This window comes from Eleutherodactylus coqui, chromosome 5 (genome assembly GCF_035609145.1).
Source record: "Eleutherodactylus coqui strain aEleCoq1 chromosome 5, aEleCoq1.hap1, whole genome shotgun sequence".
Lineage (NCBI taxonomy): Eukaryota > Metazoa > Chordata > Amphibia > Anura > Eleutherodactylidae > Eleutherodactylus > Eleutherodactylus coqui.
Genome location: NC_089841.1, coordinates 142,825,610 through 142,839,114, shown reverse-complemented (window position 1 = coordinate 142,839,114; position 13,505 = coordinate 142,825,610). Strand labels below are relative to the sequence as shown.

The following is a 13,505-nucleotide window of genomic DNA, read 5'->3' as shown; positions in this document are numbered from 1 at the left end:
GGCTACTGAGATAGTCTCCGCTACCCCCCCGGGCCAGTATCCAGGCTTTAAGGCTTTATTTCCCGGGCCAGAGCGGGCAGCAACGACCATTCCCTGAGTACGTTCATGCACCTATACTTTGCTTTAACTTCACTAATTGTTGGATGAGAAAAATCGTAATAAGTAGGGTGGAGGGTAAAGGAAAGTGCGGGAGAAGAGTAGCAGGGAGAGAAGAGAAGAGGGGGGAGGGGCGCGGTAAGGTAAGGTAAATATGGGAGGTTGGGTGGGGGGGTGAACTCTGTTGTCCGCAGAGATATCCATCATTTATTCTGTGGTTTACTCCACTTTGTAGTTTGTTACTCATAATATCTGTGCCTTTGCATGAGGCATCAGCTTCTATGCGTTTATCTTTGAATGTATAAAATTTTTCTACTTCTCCATCGGATTTAAGGATAACCTTCCCGATCGCACCTGGGCAAGTCGTCGCATCTCCGTCGGGGGAATACGGAGAGGCCACCACCTGGGTGGCGTATCACCTGTTGCTTCTTAAATTGGAGCAACCTATATCTCGCCGGTGGGTCACGGGTCGGCTAAACCTGTATATGGTATTATGGTATTGGAGCAATAATTTACCCAAGGGGACCAGGTGGCCAAAAATGCAGTGTATGTCGAGTTTGACCAGCTGAGAATCTCCTCGAACTGATAGATCTGGTTAATCTTTTCTTTCCACATTTTAGTGGAAGGGGGAGCAGGGTTTCTCCAGTGTATAGGTATTAATGCTTTAGCTGCCGCTATCATAAATGCGGCAAGTTTGTCCTTTAAGGGATTTAGTGTCTTATTCGGTCTGTTTAATATTACTAAGTCAGGGGTTAGGAGAATTGCTTTTTTGAGAATTATTGCCATTTCGCTTTCAATTTCTGACCAAAAGGGTTTAATTTTCCCACAGTTCCACCAAATGTGTATGTAGGTGCCAGTATTTTCCTGACATCTCCAGCACTTATCTGAATCTAAGAGTTTGTAGGTGAATAGCCATTCTGGGGTTTTATACCATCTAGATAGAAGTTTGTAGTGATTTTCCTGGAGGCAAACGCATGGGGAGACTCCATGAGAAGATTTAAATATCATTTTGAGTTCTGTATCTGATATTTTTATGTTCAGTTCCGTCTCCCATGAGGAGATATATGTAGGTCTACCTACTGCGTAGGTTGATGTGAAGTGTTTGGTCAGAAAAGAAATTTTCCTGTGCTCTGAATCTTGAGGTTTTATTAACCTTTCAAATTCTGTTGTGGGTCTTCAGGAAGGATATTCTCTTTTACAATTGGCGATTGAGTTCTCTATGTGTGCGATGTGGAGATTTTGCAGTTTCTTTGGTGTACTTAGGGAGTTTATAATAACATTAGGTTCCTCATGGATGATGTTTTGTAGATCATAGATTGATCTCCCTTCAAAAATGTTCCAGAGGTTCTCTGGCGTCCAGGTCTTGGGATGTTTTATGATATGAGGAAGTAGACTTAGGGGTGCGCAAGGAGAAGGCGCAGGGGCTAATTCGTGGGATAGAGAGTCCGCTTAGAGTATACTTTTGACCCATTTACTTGTGGACCACGACAGAAATTTGCTGGAGATTACTACTGTATATCCTCAACAAAAAGAAGCACCACTATCTTTTTTTGCAATAATTATTTATACCAGTTAATAATGGTCCAAAAGTGTACCAAATCTACAGCACCTAGAAAGCTTACAGTTTTTTTTCCCCTTTTGGTCCACATAGCACCATTGGAAATATGGATTCTCATAACAGCCCGGAACAAGATCAGATGGCGACATCTTGAGAGTGCTCTTCACCTACATGGCAACCCTCTGCAGGCTGCTCTTCACCTGAAACTGTGGAACATAGTCTCGCCTACTGGGAAGTCACTAAGAGTTTATTCCAGGCTTTTTACAGGCCTCACCTAGCTCTCAAAGGGACCTTCCTCTAAAAAAGTATCTAATTCTGCTACTGCGGATACTCTACAATTGTATTGAAAAATGTGGGTGTTCATTAGTATTTTGGCCAAAACACATAAGCTGACGGACCACGGTAAGTAACTGCTTTTGTCTCTTTAGGAAGAGATCTGTAGAGATATGCAAAAAAATTTCATCTCAACTACGATATAACTTGGATCATCTCACTACACATACAGCTCATGTGGAACAACAAAAAGAGTGAATTTTCCTCTGCAAATAATGACTTGGTGGATGCCCATAATGCCCTGGAAGAAGAGGTCTCCTACCTATGCCAAAAATTCTGAGCGATTCGGGAATCCATGACCCCTGGGGACCTTCCTCAATTTCTACTTCAACTTCTTCAAACGCTGCTTCCATCTCTAACTCCACTGGATTATGCCATTGATAGAGCTCACAGAGTCCCCAAAACTGCTCCATGGGACGTCCTAACTCTACTTCATTTCTAGCAGACCAAGGAAAAACAACTAAACTTGGGACGGCGAAAAGGATCATTACCGGCACCATATTATGCCATATTAACGTTCTCTGATCTTTCTCCAGCAACACTGCAATGCCGTCGAAATTAAATCCAGTTACTTTAGTTGTTCATGGTGCCAATATTACGTACAGATAGGGCTTCCCAACTAAGTTTTTTCTTTTAACGAACAGAGCGACCTTTATAGCATATACCGTAGCAGTTGGACTGCCCCTCTTGAAGAAATGGGACATTCCTGTGGACCAAGCTGCATCTCTTTCAACAAATAAATCTCCAGCCAGAATCACACAGAATTGTCTTCAGTCGGCAACCAGGTTGTCACCTTTAACTAATAAGTACTTTAGCGATGTTATTTTCTTATACTTTTCAAGGTTTTGATACTTATTTACATTATGGAGCTATTCTTTACATTTAGATCTGTTTATACCTCCAAATTATTATTCACACCAGTGTCTCTGTCAATATTTGAGCAACATTCTCACTTCCCCCTGTTCCCCTGAAGACTTAATGAATATATTCTCTCACATCCAGAGTATGAATCTAATTTGAAGACCGAACTTGTAATGCGGTTTTTACCATTAACTCAGTCAGTCCCTAGCGTTTTCTCAGTATGGAATGCCCATAAAGCTTACATGAGGGGCCTGTTTTTAAAATATTGTTCCAGAGCTAAAAGAAAGAGGAGCAGGAATTAACTTTCCTGACCTCTCAAATTAACATCATCTTTAAAAAACGCCAATCACACACCTCACAGGACAGAATAAATATTTAAACTACTCGCCAAGCTCCAGAGTCTTGTAGCTGCAAAATATATTACTGTATATACTCGAGCATGAGCCTAGTTTTTCAGCACATTTTTTTTGTGCTGAAAAAGCCCCCCTGGGCTTATACTTGAGTAAGGCAAGGCTTAAAAATAAAAAAAAACCTCCAGCGGTGTTGCGGCAGGCTGCTTGAAATCTCTCCGTTGTCATCCCCCTACGTCCTCTTGGCTCGGCTCTGTCATCCCCTGCTGTCAGCGCTGTATAAGTAAGAGCTGTGATTGGATCGAGCGCCAGCTGTGATTGGCTGGTGCTCAATCCAATCACAGCACTTACTTACACAGCACTGACAGAGCCAAGCAGAGGGGATGACAGCAGGGAGAATTCAAGCAGCTTGTCGCACAGACAGACTCCGGCTGGTAGGCAAGTATGGGGTTTTTTTTTAACCTAGTATATGCTCGAGTATAGCTCAGCTTATACTCGAGTCAATAAGTTTTACCAGTTTTTTGTGGTGAAACTTATGGTCTCGGCTTATACTTGGGTCGGCTAATACTTGAGTATATACGGTACTTTTCAAAAAAATTATTATGCAATTTTACGCCCATAACAACTGTACTGGGGTACTACTGGCCAAACAACTTAAGAGTCTTAAATCCAGGGAAAGCATGAGATTTTTTCTGGGATTCTGAGGGGAATAAAAGTATCCATCCTCAAGAAATCGCCAATGCCTTTGCCTCATATTATTCTTCTAATCTAAGAAAAAACATAAATATGTAACAACCCCAGTCAAAAGAAATTGTAAATTCTTCAGAGCATTAACCTCCCTCACCTGTCAACAGACCAATTGGCCTCTCTTTCTACACCAATTTCTATGTCTGAAGTTTTAGAGGCTATTAAAACGTTAGGACCTTTTATATCCCCGGGCCCGGATGGCTTTTCCAGTAGTTATCATAAAAAATATTCTTCTCTTGTGACTCCTTATTTGGTATCGGTATGTAATGAGGCGATAAATAGCAGTGCCTTTCCTCCTGAAAGGTTGGAGGCCCTTAATGTTACCTTGCCTAAACATGCCAAAGAAACCAGTTCCCCAGCTAATTTTCGTCCTATTTCTTTATTAAATACTGACTAGAGATGAGCGAACGTACTCGGTAAGGCCAATTTCGCAATCGAGCACCGCGATTTTCGAGTACTTCCCTACTTGGGTGAAAAGATTCGGGGGTCACCGGGGGGGGGGGGGGCAGGGCGTGGCGTGGTGGAGCGGGGGGGTAGCAGCGCGGAACAGGGGGAGCTCAATCTCTCTTCCCCCCACTCCCCTCTGCAACCCCCCGCTCACCCACGGTGCCCCTCGAATCTTCTCATCCGAGTAGTGAAGTACTCGAAAATCGCGGCGCTCGATTGCGAAATCTGCCTTACTGAGTACGTTCGCTCATTTCTAATACGGACATTAAAATTTATACTAAAATTATCAGTAAAAGACTTATTTCTATCCTCCCAACATTGGTTGCTGCAGATCAAGGGGGTTTTGTTCCACAAAGGCAAGTTCCTGATGGAACCCGTTGGTTCCTGAACTTTATTAGAACTGCCGAGCTCGGTCGCGTACTCCCTTTACTTCTAGCAATGGCTGCAGAAAATGTATTTGATTGGATCCACTGGGGATATCTAGTTACTACTTTAGAAAAATTTGGCTTATTAGGCACCATCAAATCTGTGATTTTGTCATTGTACTCAACACTATTTGCACAGGTTTTTTTCATCTGGATGAATTTCCCATTTACAATCTCTAATGGAACTTGATTGGGCTGCCCACTCTCGCCTCATTTTTGCTCGACTTATGGAACCTCTAGCTGAACAAATTAGATCTAATAAAGACATTTAAAGAATTAAATTAGGTCATCAGGAGCACAAAATAGGGCTTTTATGCTGATGTTGTTATTTTGGCACTAACAGATCCTATACTTTCTTTGAGACAAATCCAATCTGTACTGTTTAACTTTTGGAAAATATCATAGTATACGATAAAATCCCAATTGTGAAATGTTGGGATTGAGGAGAAAACCAAACATATAATCAACTCTTTTCCGTATATATGAAAGGACCATTCAATAACTTATCTAGGTATTAATCTAACAAGCCCATACATTTACAAAAAATTATTTGCCTTTACTTAACCATATCCTACATCTTTTTGAAAACCCTTTATTGCCTGGGTGGAAAGCATAGCAGCGGTCAAAATGATGGTCTTGCCACATCTCCTCTAAATTTTTAAAACTATAGCGATACCTATCCAAAACGCTCTTTACAAAACTCCAAGCGATTCTTAATTTCATTTGGGATGGCTTTCATGCTAGAATTAAATGTTCTACTTTAGCCAAACCCTACGAAATAGGAGGTATGAAGGCCCACAATGTTAAATGTTATTTTTACGCAATGACTGTAGATAAAATCAAATATTGGGGGACCCCTTCCTCTTACAAAAAAAAAAAAAAAAGGGTCTCAATTGAATCAACCATCCTAGGGGCACCTCTGATATAGCTTTTACAGTTTCATACCCTACCGAGTTTACAAATTTTGTCTCCATCTGGCAGCATTAGGTTTCCTATCTCGACCCTTCCTTTGCGTATTTTGTACTCTACTACCAAAAGGCATTTCTATATTTTAGAATTGTTCTTTTTTTCTCAGCTTATCAAAGTAAATCTCCACATATGCAACTATGTGAGCAAGATTAATCTCACATATCATATGGAATAATTATATTTTTATAGATAGGTTACAAAATCTTTCACGTTTTCATCCTAGGCACCTTGGACAGAATACCTTGCTAAGAATCCCTTATGATTATTTATACTTCCTATACTGTTCAGCTGAAGAAGGGGTGCTGGTGGTGCTAGGCTTGTAAGCCCCATGGGACATTAATGATGTAATAGTGATACCGTGGGGTTAAGATCACCTCAGTTTACAAGCTTTTTGACTTGAGAGCAGGCTCTCTTCTGAAGTTTTGCTCTGAAGAAACTTGGGTTAAGAGCCTTGCTCTCAATAGGGCTGCCGCTGCTGTTGCCGGCAGCCCCATTGAAAGCAATGGCCTGCGGGTAACCCCTGCATTGATTTTCAGGGAAGGGCTTTAAATATAAGCCCTTCCCTGAAAATAATCTTTAGCTGTAGTAAAAAAAAAAATATACTCACCTGTCTGCCGCCGGGGCTCAGGCGTGTCTAGCCTCTGCTTGTTCTCTCTGGATTTGTAATCCCCGCCTGCTAAAAAGCTTCAGAGCAGTGCAGGGAGAACAAGCGGCAGCTAGACGTGCCTGACCCCCGGCAGACAGGTGAGTATATATATATTTACCACAGCTAGGGATGATTTTCGGGGAAGGACTTATAGTTAAAGCCCTTCCCCGAAAATCACTGCGGGGGTGCCGGCGCCCTATTGATTTCAATGGGGCAACATCATCCCCATTGAAATCAGTGGGAGAGCTTGTGATCCGGAAGTCATTTCAATGGGGAAAGTTGACTTGACTTACGAGTGTTTTGGGTTAAGAGCTCCGTCACAAAATGAATTAAACTCTTAACCCAAGGCACCACTGTACTTTGATTTGAATAACCCTTACTTCTGTTTTCTTTTTCCGTTAATTTTTTTTGTCATGTTCAGCAGTGGTAGACACTCTACTCTTAATACATATTCACTTTCTTTCTGTATACATGTGTGCCTATTTTAAACAGTATACACTTTTTTTCAGTGCCTGTTTAAATATCTCGGCATTTTTAATTGAGTTTATGTTAAAGAATTGAGTTTTTACCTCTCAAATTTGTTCTGTTAAGTTAATTGTTTTTCCTGAAAAGAAATTTCAATAAAAATAGTATTAAGGAAAAAAAAGGATACTTTGACATTTGGAGTGTATGCTCTCGGCAAGTGACAGTGCATAGCAGGCAAAAAAAGTTATGTGACACCCTATGCTAGAGGAGGGTAAAGCTGGCAACAGGAGCTGCTGAGTGTATGCTCTGTCATGAGCATCATCCCCCTGCAGATTAAGGAGGCCGGAGTGACGGAATTGTGTGCTACAGCTTGAGGAGAGACCACGGGAGGCAGAAGCAGCGCTACAAGCACTTGTTCTGGAAAAGTATTCTGCACAGGAGGAGATGCAGGTAAACCCCGGAACTATATCTTAAGGAAGCTCTGCAGAAGGTATTTAACCATCAATATCCATGCATCAGGAATACATCAGAACTGTATATATTTGCCACACCAATAAGGAGATAACTCTATTGCCACAATGATCATACAGGCATTTATAAGTGAGCTGTTATTGCGATACTACCATGCCCAACAATCAAGTTTGCCGTGTCGGCCAATTGAACTCTGCATGATTTTATAACAGAGACTCCCTTATGCTACACTGCAATTTACACAAATGCCACAAGGCTATAACGTTACAGGCTGAAATAGATGGACACATCTCTTTTTTCAGACAAACATACTATGTTAGTAACCAGTTTAATATTACACGGTATATTCTTCCATCAGGAACAGCACCTAGAAACAATACGCTACATGACCCACATCTTTGGGCCTCTCATTAGCCAAGCCAGAAACCTACTGTACACTGATGAGTGACAAAAACCCATGACATGGACTTGCAGGAATGCTGCCTTCCAATACCGTGGTTTCCTGAAAATAAGACACTGTCTTATATAAATTTTTGCCCCCAAAGAGGTACTAGCTCTTATTTTCAGGGGATGTCTTATTATACTTACCTAGCAGGCTTGGTCCAGGTCCCTTCCGCTGCTCTCTGGAGCTGTAATGTGCTTCTCGCAGTCCTCGACAGCCCACAGAATATTTCCTGGTTACAGTCATAAATACCGCCTCCAGGAAGCGATGGCTCTAATTAGTTCTCGAGCACTGCTCAGCCAACCAATGCAGTGCTTGATGAACCAATGTGATGGCTGTGATTGGTCCATCAAGCACTGCATTGACTGGCTGAGCATCAGTCATAGAATGAATCACAGCCATTGCGTTGTAAAGGCAGAATTTATGAATTGGCTGAGCAATGGCATTACTGAGCCTGCTAGATAATGCATTCCTTTTTCTCTTAAATTGTAATGCAGCTAAGGCTTATTTTCGGGGTAGGGCCTACATTTATAGCTTCCCTGAAAATCCTCCCCCCAAAAATCAGGGTAGAGCTTATTTTCAGAGTAGGTCTTATTTTCGTGAAAACAGTGTAGGTGGCAGTGTAGGGGTATTGTTCCATCTTCCCATTACTGTATAATCTGCCATGTAGAAAACATACTTCTTTGACACAATTAATATTCTAACAGTAGGTAGGTCTAAAATATAGCCAACACTCACCAGTGGTATCCAAAGCCAAGACGAAACAATGCCAAGAGCTGCAGGATTTTTAGAAATAAAATAAACTTCTGCCATTTTATAGCCATTTTCAGGCCAGTTAGCCTAATGAAAAAATTACAGAAAAATATTTAACTAAACAAACTCTTATTACAATACGCTATTGTAAGAATGTTAGAAAAAAAATGGACATGAAAATGTGATATATCACAGTCTGCAATTCCTAGTCATTTCCAAGTATAATGACGTGATTACCCAATTAAAAGAAAAATAAATTGCCAGATCTGTTCAGCATGTGGCAACTATAGAAATTTGCTACGTGAAAACAATAAGCCCATATTGCATTGACAAAAAGGCTATAGCAAGGAAATGGACATAACTCTCATAACCCCCCGCCCCATCCTTCCTGCTTTAGAGTGCTGTAGTCCCTTTGCTTGCTGTTTTCTTTATCATAGCTCAGCACCGTTGGCTTGTGTCAATGCAACATTGCAGACATACGTGCTAAATTGAGAGTAAAAACAGATTTTTGAGAATACAAGACTGAGATGTAGGAGTACAGAACATCAAAATTCAGGACCCATGAGAGATTATTTTTGACTAGAAGTAGGCTTCAGTAAATATCAAGCCCAATGTTTATATATCCTTTAATAACTTATTGCAGAAGTTTCACAATTATTTCACAATCTTTAATTAAAGGGTATTATATTCTATTACCTTATCAGTTAGTTCTAAAGCTCTTGCTCTGTGTTCCAGCCATTTTGCCACAATTTTCTATGGAAGCAGAAAATAAAGAAAACTTGAGACACCACATGCAGTCTTATACATTGATTTAAGCTACAATGTTTCTTTGAATTACTGGTAATTTTGTTGCCCAATTCCGTCAAAACAAAAAAAATCTAATTGGATGGGACACCACTACTGCACAAGCATTTCCATATGATTACAAACAAGTCTAAATATACTAGGATTGAAATCTATCACTTTGTCAGACAGAAGATCAAAAACCAAAATATGTGATAACGTTACTCGCTCTATGAAGATGAAATACCTGTCCTTTTGGCACAATTCTTCTTACAAATGGAATCAATATATTTTTAAACCAAAGACATAGTTCTTGTGCTGAAATATTTGCAGGAATTTTGCTCAGGAGCTTCTCTAGCATTTTCTCATCAAATTTGCTTTCAAACTCTGCCTATAAAAAGAGGAGAAATAAATTGTGGTAATGAATGAAACCAACCATGAAGGCTGCTCAAAGGTCTTCACCACTTTCTTACCTGATGTCTAAGCCACAGATATTGTGCGCAAGACAAATTCATCTCTTCCAACTGGAAAAGAATATCCTTTAGCACATCATTGTTGTTTAAGAACTCTATCCATGCAATGCCACTAAATAATAGAGACAAAACACTGTAAGCCAAGTATTTATAAAAACAAACAAAAAACATTTAAAAATTTACACAAAATTCCACTAACTTGAATTTATCAGGACCAAATGCACCATAAAATGTTGTTAATCTTGCTTGTGCTCTTAACACCTACAAGCAAAGAAAAAAATTAACAAAATAGTGGCAAATACAGTACGTCGTAGTATAACTCTAAAACACAATTTTGTATATTACATCGGTTACAGAAACTGGAATCTCTTCTGAGAATTCTGGTAAAGTCTTGTCCTCTTTTCTCTGAATCTGAAAATCAAAATTCCAGATATAAAAGATGAGAAAAAGATCAGATATGCATTTTAACTTAGTTATTGTTTAGCAAGTGCTCAAAAAAATGTTTTAATTTTGGAATGGTCTCCTTTTAAAATTAAAATACCACCACGGGGCATTTTACAATGAAAAACAGAAATTGGAAAAGGATCAAGCTACAATTATAATTCAAAGTCACCTTAAATGATAAAAGTTTTGTCATTTGTTTTAAACAAAGGCAAACATTTATATACCCCCTCCGCTCTCTTTTCTCCCTAATATTCTGTGGGTAGAACAACTTGGATCAACATAAGCAGTAAATGTAGTAGGTGTCAGATATCTCTCTCATTACACAGTGTCCATAGAGATAGATAATATTTAGTTCTTGAATTCCTGAAGCGTGGTCCTTTCCTCCAGGGAGTACTGAAAAGCAAGTCTGTAAAACACACAGATGTCATACATCCCATAGAATATCTTTACCAGAAGATCACATTTTCAATCCTATTACAGTACCGCATATCAGAACACATATATAACAAGTGTGTTTAAGCCGGGTTATCACTACAATCTAAACATTAACCGCTAAACTCAGAGGCGTCAAACCAGCGGTACTCAGCCATTTCCTCCACATCTTGTCATATTTATGGCCAGAGTTATGCTTGAGATATATCCCCCTTTTCCATGGTAAAAGACAATTGACTTTAGTTTTAAGTTATCCAATTGTAGAGAAATTTTTATTTGGCCAGTGTTGGGCCATCCGCTTTCTTGCAATATAAAGTAGTCTCGCTATTGCTATCTGTTCTTGTTCTTTTACTGGTAAATCATTTACATAACAGAGTACACATATTAATAGAGAAAGGTCCGGGTTAACCTTATATACAGTATTGATTAAGGAGTGTATTTCTACCCAGTATCTATTCAGCTTTGGATAGCGCCACATCATATGCATTAGTCCCCCAGTTCAAGTCTTATATAAAGTCCTCTCTCACCCTGATATCATGTAAGAAAGCGGGGGGTGTGATACACTCTGCATTAAGTACAATTGTGATAACCTATGCGACTCACTCGGTGATAGTTTGGGAGTCATACACAAAAATGTGTCCCATTGCAAATCTTCAATAGGACCAATATCTGCCACACATTTATTTTTGGTCATCAGTGGATTTTTTAAGTTTTCTTTGTAAATGGCTATATAATACAGATATCTTCCCTGCAGCGGAGGTAGATGTGCCAATAATGTCAGCCACTACAAAATGGGAGATCTTTATCTCTTTGGACATAGATTGTGCCTGATAAGCGGGTCTTAGCTGTAAATATTTATAGAATGGCGAGTGTGGTAAATCATAGTCCATTTGTAATTGATCAAATGATTTTATGCCCACTCCCAACAGTATCTGAGAAACCCGTTTAAAGCCAAACGGTATCCCATGTAGGGGTATATTGAATACGCTCCATGACCCCCTCAATGTCTCTAAATTTCCATCAATTGTTATGTAAACTTTTCAGTCATGTATAAAAGGGAGAAATGATATGTACAGAATACCTATCACCCACCAGAGCAATTACACCCACCAACAACCCGCAGTGGGTAACGAAGATCAACTGATTAGTGTACGAGAGAGAATTGCACCAATACAAAACATCCCTTATAACAAAATTTATAAACCTGTTAAATCCCCAACAGGTCGGTGCACAAGTCCTCCATGAATCAGAGCATGCAAAGTAAGCAAACCCTGTGGAACATTTAACCCTTTGCAATCCAGTTTTGGATTCAGGGTTTCCTAGGGGGCTTTCTCTTTCAGCCATTATACAATGGCGCCATCTTCTGGCTAGAGCCAGTACTGCTGTATGGGACATGCTGGAGAGGCCCCCAAAAACAGAGCAGCCAGTAATATACAGCTAGAATACCCTGCTGGACGTCTTTCGACATTGAAAGCTGTACTGCCTTTAATCAGAATGTCTTCAGACGTCAGACAGTGGATTGGAAAGGGTTAATAAGGCTTTTGCTCCATTTGTTGTCCCGGAAACCTCGCTACAATTCTTACGAGGCCCACTATATCAATTGTTCTCAGCTGCCATTGGACTGTGACGCGAGCGTGTGCCATTTCTGAATAGATTTTTATTCTGATCTAGCCAAGCACCAGAATCCCATTAGCTCTCATAAACCATCTGCTTTTCCCACATCATCGACCATCAATGACGCAGAATCCGCAACCTTTCCGCAATGTGATTGCGGAAGGGCTACGGATCGGACAGCTTCCATTGACTTCAATGGAAGCCATTCACGCAGAATTCACAAAAAAATGGAACATGATGCGATTTTTCCGCAAGGGTGCAGGAAGAATCGATTTCCCATAGCATGCTATGGACGCTATTTGCTGCGGATCTGCGTTGCAGACACTCGCCGCAGATTTCGCAGCAAACATCCGTGGGCAGGAGCCCTTATAGTATGCTCTTCTGGTCTGCATGTATGCAATATATCTACTGTAACATGCACCTGCATATTTGTTTTATTTTGGCTTCCACCATTTTGGATGTGCATTCCTTGGTATTTCACATGTCTATTGGCGTTTATGTGCGGCTAAATTCTGTGTGTACGTATGCAATGTAGTACAGTAATAACATTAACAATACTTTATGAAAAGGGGGAGGAAAAAATAAAAAAAAACATACAATGGAAAATTATTATTCCTAGATATTGCAGGCAAGGAAACAGGGATGACATGCAAGGGAAAGCAGCAATTATAACTTCTGTTACTTTACTAAATAGATTAAAACAGAGGTAACCATTAAAGGTGTTTTATGGGTATAAACTGAGGATAGGTCATCAATAATTATTAACTGGGCACCCGCTACTTAGAATACCAGGCGAAAACCTGATCACCCAGCGGCTGTCGGTGCAGCAATCTGGATGTACATCATAGGGGATGGTAGGGGAAGTGCCCTAGCTGGCTTCACATCACTTTAAATCAATGGGAACTAAAATAGCTATTCCATTTCCAGCACTTCCCTTGTCGACACCGGGGACAGATGCGCAAGTGTAATAACTGCTTCAGCAACCATTGATTTCAATGGAAATGAGGCCAGCTAGGGGCACTCCCTCTTCTGTACCTCTAGGATGCATATCAAGCCCCTGATGTACTGATAGCGGGCCAGGTGATCAGCTCATTGCCAGGGAATCCCGAGTAGCCGGTCCTGGTGATTAACTATTGATAACATATCCTGAGGGTAACTCATGAAGAGTTTTTGCCCAGAAAACCCTTTAATGTGAA

At 40.3% G+C, this 13,505-nt stretch overlaps 1 protein-coding gene across 1 annotated transcript in view; it reads right to left on the bottom strand.

Moving 5' to 3' along the window:
• KNTC1 (kinetochore associated 1) overlaps window positions 1-13,505 on the bottom strand; it is a 148,612-nt gene that overhangs the window by 87,302 nt on the left and 47,805 nt on the right. Inside the window, exons 19-24 of the mRNA XM_066603314.1 lie at window positions 10,165-10,230; window positions 10,019-10,080; window positions 9,820-9,931; window positions 9,594-9,737; window positions 9,260-9,316; window positions 8,549-8,650 (exon numbers count right to left, since the gene is read on the bottom strand). Coding sequence (XP_066459411.1) covers window positions 8,549-8,650; window positions 9,260-9,316; window positions 9,594-9,737; window positions 9,820-9,931; window positions 10,019-10,080; window positions 10,165-10,230 — 543 coding nt within the window. The remainder of the gene's footprint in view (window positions 1-8,548; window positions 8,651-9,259; window positions 9,317-9,593; window positions 9,738-9,819; window positions 9,932-10,018; window positions 10,081-10,164; window positions 10,231-13,505) is intronic.